Genomic DNA, 9,289 nt, shown 5'->3' with positions numbered 1-9,289 from the left:
TTTAAAAATAGAATAATAGGAACACAGTGTTAATGCTTATGTGGTTGCTTTATTTCAGTAGTATACAAGGAAAATCCTGCCAAAAGGATGAGCTATGAAGGGAAAAAGACTGCTTAGTTAATGAAAGAAGTTATTGAATAGATGTTGGTATGCAAGAGGTTTCATGCTGAAAGTTAGATTTATGCCTTCCTGTGCAGAGGTCTCTAGAACCTCTTCTTGGCAACCCTCATCACAGTACTCTTCCAAGCTGTGGCCCCAAGTGGCTGCTGAGTCTCTCAGCTGGGTGTGAGCCCAGCTCATGGTCCTGGAGACAAGGACCCTTTAACCATCCCAAATCACTAGAGGCCTTGCAGCGGTCAGGCACTGTCCTGGATCTATAATGTAGAGTCAAAGTGTTGCACAACATGTGTGCCGGATGCGAGTTACAAAAAAGGGAATCCCACGCCTGGAGAGAGCAGAACAGACAGCACTTTTGTAAAAAAATTAATTCCAAATTTCCTTACCTAACATAGTCTTCGCTCATTGTTCAGGGCCTCAAACCTGTTCCTGAGATGGTTCTGAAATTCAGGTGGGATATACTCAAAGTCATATTTTGGTTGCCTTGGATTTGGTTTAATTTTCCTCCCCTTTAAGAGGTCACTTTCAATTAAAAAATAAAAGAATAAAACAACAAAAAAGAGGCACTTTCTCTTTTTGTTAATAAGGAAGAAAAACACTCACCGGGCTTATTTTGGTTTGAAGTTAGGAGTAAAATGTAAGCTCCTCAGTAACATAGACATTCTTCACTTTTTGCTGATGCTGCTGTTTTTATACCTTAGAAAGTTTACCATTTAGGACACAACACATATTTGGGGGACACAGTTCCATCTGTGTTTGCATAGGTTTGAAAAGACAGAACCAACATGACAACCATTACCTCCTGTTTGAGAAAATACTGTTTTCAGATGAAAATATAGAAAAAAATTAAGTCAAACAAGCTTCTCGGCTAAGAAGCCTACCCTGAAGAGAAGGATTGTCAGAAAAGTAGGAGGTTTACTGCTGCTGTTGTGAGCATAGCGCTTGCTCGTGGTACAGTGTCGCAACGCAGGAAAGGCAAGGCCAGATCTCTAGTACCTGCCCTGGCCAGCCACAGGAGGCTACTGCTGCCTTGCAATGACTTCTTTCGAGTGTTTTCTGGGCACATTACATTAGAGGTGGGATGTCTAGGTGGCTGGATTGTTCTGTAGTCCTTTGCTGTTATAAAAGTTGCCACAAGAAAAGCTTCTCCCTTCTATTTTTGCACTCAAGTGTGTCCACAAGACAAATTTTCAGCAGTGGAATTGAAGGGGGAAAGTTTCATTCTTTTTTTCAAGTAGTGACACCTTGTTCATGAATCCTTTTATTCGGATTGGTAAGAATGGGATAAACGAGCAAGAACTCCTTTGCAGAGTAGGAGGGGAGTGAAATCTGAGTGTAGCTGTCTTAGAGATGTCTTGGTTCTCTCCGTAGGCTGGCCAGCCCTGGGAGCCCCATTGAAATGTCACTTTTGCATTCTCAGAAGTGTTTTCTTCTAAGCATGAACCAAGTGTTTTAAACATGTGCAATTTTTTACTCCCCTCTTTTGACAGGAATCTTTGCCTACATGAACTATAGAGTCCCTCGGACAAGGAAGGAGATTTTTGAAACCCTCATCAAGGGCCTGCAGCGACTGGAGTACAGAGGCTATGACTCAGCAGGTGGGCCCATGGGCAGGTGCTGCTCACCTTGTATTCTTTATGCACATTTTTCTGATGTTCCCTCCAGTATTCCTTTCCGTTTTAAAATAAAGCTTTTGGAAATGATACAAAAACAGAAAAGAAAAAAAAGGAACACATAAGGAGGGGGAAAAGCCACACATCAAAGTGTAGCCCTTTTCAGTATCTGTGTGTGTCTCTTTCAGTCAGGAATCCATGTCCCTGGTAGTTGGAGGTGACAGGGTAGGAGGTAGTGTCTGTACATAAGTATTATTTTTTACTTTTTCATGTAATTTTAACCTCTACTTAGGCATTTTTTTTACTTTCTTTGCTTTCTCCCCACCTATTTTAAGAATAATTTTTCATTATTCTAAATTTGTCCTGAGTATCTAAGGGGCCATACTGTACTGACGGCTGTCTCCTGAGTCTACCACTTCCCCACTGCTGTCAAGCTGCCTGTGTCTTCCGGCTTCCCCTGTGTGTTAGCCTGGAACTGAGCTCCAGGTGGTTTTCAATGGCTGATTTTCTGCATCTACAAGCTTTTCCTCTTGGTGGACTCAAATCTCTAGCTTTCCAGTTTTTATTTTTTTTAATTTATTTTTTCCCCTATAATTATATTATTAATTTTCATAAACATTTACAGAGATTTTGGGTTTCCATTCATTCATTGTTGCACTATTCTCTCCCCTCCTCCCAGTTTGTTCTTGTCCAAATGCCACAGTGCTTGTCAAAGCCAGTTCTGATTAATCTTCTTTGTCAGTGTGTCCTTTGCCATTCCCTATCACTCCTCCCTGAGAGAGACTTCACCCTGAGTCAAGGAAAAGGGGATGGCGTATTCTCTTAGCTACTTCCTGCTGAAAGCTTTCCAGTTTTGACAGAGCAGGTTAACCATTTGCACCACTCCAGGACTCCTCCTGACAAGCGTGTATTAGGATTTCATTCCATTTTTAATTACACATCCATAGGAGAAAGGGAGAGGCATGTCTGCAGCCAGACACGTGTTTGTATTTATATCTCTATTCTTAATGAAAAGCAAGTTAGCTAAAAATTGCAAGAAGACAAATGCAATAGCTCCAGCTAAAATATGAATCTTCAAAAAGCATAACAAGTTTAAGTACCCTTGAATAAGCCCACTGCTGCAGTGATGGGCTTGGTGATGCCTCTCCCAGACTAGACTTCACAGTGCCCGTCCTGCTTAGTTCTCGAAGAAGCTGGTCACAGCCCACACATGGCACAGCGTGCAGCTCCTTTCCTTGTTTGTTAAGTATTACCATGAGCACAGGCTTTTTATTCAAAGCAAGGTTTCTAAAAATGAACAGTTCTTTTTGGGTCATAAAGTCTGGGGAACAAGAGCTTCTGTAAACAGCACCATGCAGTTTATCTAATCCAGTGGGGTATCCGGTGATGAAAGGTGGGAGACTAAAACTCACCACCGTCAGGTGCCTTCCACCTCTTAGAAACTCCTCTTCATAGGAGACTGGGAACTCTAGAATAAGTACAAACCACAATGTTTAACTTACAGGTGTGGCAATCGATGGAAATAATAATGAAGTCAAAGAAAGACATATCCAGCTAGTCAAGAAAAGAGGAAAAGTCAAGGCTCTTGACGAAGAACTGTACAGTAAGTGGAGAAGCACTCTGAGTTAGAGGACTCAGTGTGAGTGTGGGCCACTGTATAAGGTTTTATTCCACTAGCGTTCTAGACTCAGAGAACTAACGTAGAGCAAAGAAGGATGGTTCAATCACTGTGGAAAAACAGTCTTTCTCTTTACTGTAGTGGTGCATAAAGGTTTTTAACTCTTGAGTAGTTGAATATATTTTCATTTTCATGGCAGATGATGATGATGCTTTCCATTTTTAGAAGTGACAGAATTTTCTCTTCCAATAAATTATATTAGTTAAAGAGTAGGTTAAGTTACTGATCAATATGCATCAGTAATACATCGATAATGGTTATATGGTGGACAGCGTTTGGCACTCCCAGATTTAAAAAGGCTTGGAAGCAGGAGTGGCATCCATTTTTGAAATAGCTTGCTTCTGGAAACTCTATGAACTTAGAAAAACTATGAAAGTTATACGAGTGTTCAGGTCTTTTCATAGGGTCGCTATGAGTCATCTATGACTTGACAACACTTAACAACAACAACGACATCAGCAACAACCAAATATCAGCTAAGGGTCTGGATCTGGTAGAAACACCCAGGATGGGACATGAGTGGTGATGGTGGGGTGTGTTGTTCGTAGAGGTGTTGGCCCTTGGTGCTGTCCTGTAGAAACACTTTGCCTTAATACAATTGTGTCAATAAGTATGTGTAAAATGCAACAAATTGGCTTCTTTTTCATTTAGAGCAAGATAGCATGGACCTAAAGGTGGAATTTGAGACCCACTTCGGCATTGCCCACACTCGCTGGGCCACCCATGGGGTACCCAACGCTGTCAACAGCCACCCACAGCGCTCAGACAAAGGCAACGGTATGTAGCATGGCCTTGCAATGAACTGGGTTGTACATGGTCAGGTCAGAAGTGTCTGATGACTCACACGTGGTTATATAGTATCTGGCAGGAGTCACACTAGCCAGAAATGCCTCACCTGAAGTCATCCCCTAGCACAGAACAGATTCTTGCCAAGTCCCAGATGAGAGGTGCCATCAAGTCCTGACCCATAGTGACCCTATAGGACAGGGCAGAACTGCCCCATAGTGTCCTGCCTGGGGTGTATGTAATCTTTGCAAGAGCAGATTACTAGGTGTTTTTCCCCATAGAACCCCTGGTGGGTTTGAAGGGCCAACTTTTTGGTCAGTAGCTGAGCACGTAACTATTTCACCATGTGGCTCCTTCAATTATTCCTTCTTTCCTTATTTCCCTTATTTCCCTTCATGTTTTGAGTTTACAAAGTTTATAAACAAAGTTACAAAGTTTGTAAACAAAGTTTACAAAGCCTATTGGTGTTTTATTCAATTATCCACACACATTTAGTTTTCATCCCCAAATTATATGTTGTCTTTCTTTTCAACTAGGACTCCTTTTATATAAAATATTGCCCCATTAATCAGTATTTATTGCATGTTTATTGTCATGCATCAAAAAAACCCTTAGCAAGCATCTATGTGGTGAATCCTCATGACAATCAGGCCACAGGAGAAAGTAGCACCTCCTTGTACTTTGTAAACTTCAGGTCAGCAATGCCCTGAGGCAGCCTGCAACAGTGGGTAGATAGAAGAACACAGCATGAGTTGTACAGCTTCTCTGTGCTCCATTCTTCACTCTGCCTTATTTGGAGGGATGGCCTCGTTTGGAGGATGGAAGATGAATCCTGTCTACCCCCACTCAGCAGAGCAGCTGAAAGTCATACAGGGCCTGGAGCTACATGGATGTCCATGGGGTCAATCTTTGAGTATGGAGGTTCCACCTGAGACTTTCCTCGCACACCCTATCAAAGAGCATCTCGAACCAGTGTGTCCCCATTTGTGGGGAAGCTACTCTGTATCCAAAAGGAAGACAGCAGATCCTTGATGTTAGTGTCACCTCTGCCACAGCCCCCTGCCCACATCTCCAGAGCAAGGTGGCTCCTAGGAGAACCCACTGACACCCAACTTGACACAAACTTCTGTCCTAAGTCAAGGATAAGTCATTGAAAACAACATTGAAAATGAGAAAAGATTCTGATAACTGGAAAGTACACTTTTAAAGAAGACTTGTACCCAGCAATTCCTCCACATAAGGAGGTTTTCTCAAAGAAATTATGACTTTGGGGAAACATTGATGTTGAGAGGTTAAGTCAATAGACTGAGGTAAAGAAAAAATGTGACAGAATTTTTAAAATAATGTAAAGGATTAGTGTCACTATAGATATTTAAAGAAATTGGAGCAGGGAATGGATATGGAAGCAGTTAATAAAGAGCCAATGTATGGATAACTGGTTTCCCAAGAAGAAATTAGGCCAAATAGAACAGGGGGGAAAGGGAAGTATAAAACTATGAGTTCAGCTGCAGCTAACACATCTGGCCCAAATGGACTTTTCTTATGTAAGGCCTTTTTTTTGGTGGCCTCACAAAACAAAAACAAAACAAGACAAAAATATCCCAAACCACCAAACAATCCATTTTTAAAAAGAAAGAAAACTAATAAAAACAAATGGAAAGGTTTTTAAGAATCTAGCAAGAGATTTTACCTGAAGAAAAACTTATATGGGCAGATAGAAAAGTCCATGGAGTAATAAACCCATGTCATCAGGTAGATTCTGACTTGACTGGCCTTATAGGACAGAGAAAACTTCCCCACAGGGATTCCCAGGCCGAAATCTTTATGAAACAAACGGCTACATCTTTTGTCCTTGGAACAGCCAGTGGGCTAAGACTGAAAGATTTTAGCTGCTGAGCTGGGTACCCAGACACATCCTGCTGATCATACAAAGTCTTGGGGGTAATAGAAAATTTTTCTATCATCTAGAATCAGGGAAGGAGATGGATCTTTAGATCTTTCCCTCAAGGTCTTTCATCAACTATTTATTCAGAAAGTGTAGCAGTGACTGAGGCAAACTCTTTCTCACCCTCTCATGGTCAGTCAAGGATGCACATCTGCTTGAGGAACCCTGGGGGGGGGGGTGGCAAGTGTGCCCAGTGGGAGAAAACTGCTGCAAAGGAGTGCTAGGGTCACAAAGAAGGTGGGTGAGCTCAGGGGTGCGAGAACTGCTGGGGAATTTCTTCCCAAGGTAATCAGGATTCCAGTAGAAAATTCAACATTTTAAATCTCAAAAATTTAAAAAAAAAACAAAACACCAAAACCAACAGGACAAAGTGCATCTGGGGCCTCTTTGAACCTAAAGCATATTGAGGGTGAGTGGAACCATTTTGGTATAATAAAGGTTTAGTTATTCTCATTTGGCATCATTACCAAAACTTACTTGATAATAGTGTGCATCATAATTAAGAGCTCTGTATGTGGACAGATTTATTTTCTTGAAAGAGAAGTGTGCTTTCTCAAGATAAATTGCAGATAGTGTAATAGATGTCAGTTGTCGTAACTGTAAATGAAATTTGCTCAATAGAAATCTTTTCAGGGGCAGCATTTTTATACTTCCAAATAAAATGAAAAACCTCCAAGTTACCAAATCATTCTCTTCACCACCTTCCTGGAATTTCATTTCTTAATAGCATTCTCTATTGACAAGACTTTTCTTTCAGAATTTGTTGTCATACATAATGGAATCATCACAAACTACAAAGATCTGAGGAAATTTCTGGTAAGATACTTCCCCAGGGTAACATCCAAGTAGAGCTGTATTGGTTTTCCCCAAAACTTTTAATCCAGCTCATTTCCTTCTGGGAACAAATGCAGGAAGTGAGGACCAATCTTGACCACACATAAACCTCAGCCTCAGCTGAGCTAGCCTCCTCACATCTTGTCAGAGGCTATAACACTAAGACATTAGAGCACTATTACGGAGTCAGAAAATAAAAGTAATGTGAACCATATATTGAAGTATTTGCACTGCCTCACATATTGACTCACATACATGGGATGTGGGTGGGAAAGTCAGCCAGTGAGTAAAGTATGAATAGGTGTTGGTTGAGGTGTAGGTGGATTTGACGCAACATTTTATCATTTTTGACTGCTGTTATTTTGCAATGTGCAGATTAATGAAAAGGACAAGTTCCTGAGTGGGATGATCTCAGAGAATACTGGAATGACTAAGTAGTATTTTGGGCTGCGATTCTGGCAAATGTATCTTTTCCTAGTTTTCACTGTTTTTTGCCTTAAGTCATAAAGGAGGAGAGGTGGTCATTAAACTGTGCCCGTTATCTGACCCTCATCTCTAACCAAATATTCTAGGAAAGCAAAGGCTATGAATTTGAGTCAGAAACAGACACAGAGACCATTGCAAAGCTGATTAAATATGTGTTCGACAACAGAGAAACGGAGGATATTGGGTTTTCAACGCTGGTGGAAAGAGTCATTCAGCAGTTGGTAAGTTCTAAGTCTCATCTGTCTGAATCATTCCTTCATTTACATAGTAAAACATTTACTAAGTGAATTTGAGAGAAGTGCTGAGGATAAAAGATGGCTCATGTATAGTGTCTGACCTTAAATATTACCTTCTTATAGAATGGGATAAATTCAGTACTTTTTTTTTCATGTAGTTAAGTGTCAGAGAGAAATTGCCTTTCAGCTTTCTTCAGCTCTTTGAGAACAGTTTTTAACATACATATAATAGCTGTGAAGGTGCTTCACGTCTAGGGCACGTATTGCACACTTGAATTTGGTCATGGTGGTTCATGTTGTCTGTTCACTTGAGTGGTATACACTTTATGTTAATACACAACAATTTAACCGATTCATCAAAAAGGTTTAGAATTGTAGTCTTTCCTCTTGTGATGTCAATAGTTATGCACCACAGGGAAGATGTACTCACTCCATCACCAAATGGAGCTGATGGAATAGAAAACAGTATGGGCTTCAAAGAAGTTTGATTCTACAAGGGATAGAGAAATGGAGGTGGGGAACCTGGCTTTGTTATAGGAGCTCACAGAACAGAATTACATGCAGAATTACAAGGGAATGACTCAGAGGAGAAAGATTGATGGTCCGGGGAGTCAAAGATGATCCTATGTAGGGAGCACATGTTCTTTAAGGGGTTGGCCAGGAAAAGAGCCCTTCGTTGAAGAAGGCAGAACAAGCAGAGGCTCTATGGGATGGGGTAGGGAGAGGGCTCCCAAGCATCCCAGAGCCAATCCTTCCAGGAAGTGCTGTCAGATTGCTCTTCCAAGGTGGTGACAGTCTGAAGACAATATTGAGACTCAGAACATCTGAGGTCAGAGGCTGCAGTAAGGGCAGCACTATATTTACAATGGATCATCCTCAGGTGCGTTCAAACAGCCGTCCTCAAACAGAAGTCTACAGTTAGAAACCCTTTACCTAGGACTTCCATTTTGAGAGTCATGATATATTAATAAATAAGCCCTTGTTCTACAAGTAGTGTACAATTTGATATATAGAAAACCAAATTGGTATTGAATTATGGTATTTCCTCTTTTCCTTTTTAATTCTAAATTTCTGAAATGTCTCCCCAATAATAAATTAAAACTTCAGAGCCTTTTTTTATACCTAAAGCAGCATGAGACTCTTTGGGGCAGGAAATAGGAAGTGCCTATTTGATCCTACTTCATAGTCCAAAAAGCTAGGAGGATAAATATCAACCCCCATGGAGTCTACTTGAAACCCTTGAATTTTGGGCACTTTGAATGGCTCTTTCAGGCTGGAGGATGCTGGCTGCCTCTGGGCCCCTCTGAGTAGGCAGCTGGGTTGGCCCAGGATTCCAAACCATAAGAGCTTTCACATAAAAATTCGGAGTTACAGCTGGTTTCTATATAACAGATCATAGATTAGTACAGGACAGTGACAATGGAGAGTAGAATTTTGCACCAAGAACTTAAAAGAAAAAGCATCTAGTTAGGAGAAGTAGACGTTAGTTCAGGCTCTGCGCAAACGAGCAAGCTGAGAGGAGGCAAGTCACAATGCTAGAAATAATAAGAACAAAATACACCATGACCAAGTAGGATTCATAACAGATATGCGA

General features: G+C 41.0%; 1 protein-coding gene across 1 annotated transcript in view; it reads left to right on the top strand.

Moving 5' to 3' along the window:
- The first annotated feature begins 1,612 nt into the window (after positions 1–1,612).
- The window catches only part of GFPT2 (glutamine-fructose-6-phosphate transaminase 2), a 29,830-nt gene continuing 22,153 nt past the window's right edge, over positions 1,613–9,289 (top strand). The window contains exons 1-5 of the mRNA XM_006898125.1: positions 1,613–1,715; positions 3,235–3,333; positions 4,060–4,185; positions 6,897–6,955; positions 7,546–7,680. Of these exons, the coding sequence (XP_006898187.1) occupies positions 1,622–1,715; positions 3,235–3,333; positions 4,060–4,185; positions 6,897–6,955; positions 7,546–7,680 (513 nt within the window). The 5' untranslated portion in view covers positions 1,613–1,621. The remainder of the gene's footprint in view (positions 1,716–3,234; positions 3,334–4,059; positions 4,186–6,896; positions 6,956–7,545; positions 7,681–9,289) is intronic.

Source organism: Elephantulus edwardii, unplaced genomic scaffold (genome assembly GCF_000299155.1).
Source record: "Elephantulus edwardii isolate Elephantulus edwardi_28Jun2011 unplaced genomic scaffold, EleEdw1.0 scaffold00221, whole genome shotgun sequence".
NCBI classification, from domain to species: Eukaryota; Metazoa; Chordata; class Mammalia; order Macroscelidea; family Macroscelididae; genus Elephantulus; species Elephantulus edwardii.
Note: the sequence above shows the minus strand (reverse complement) of the source record. Positions and strands in the feature narration are given on the sequence as shown.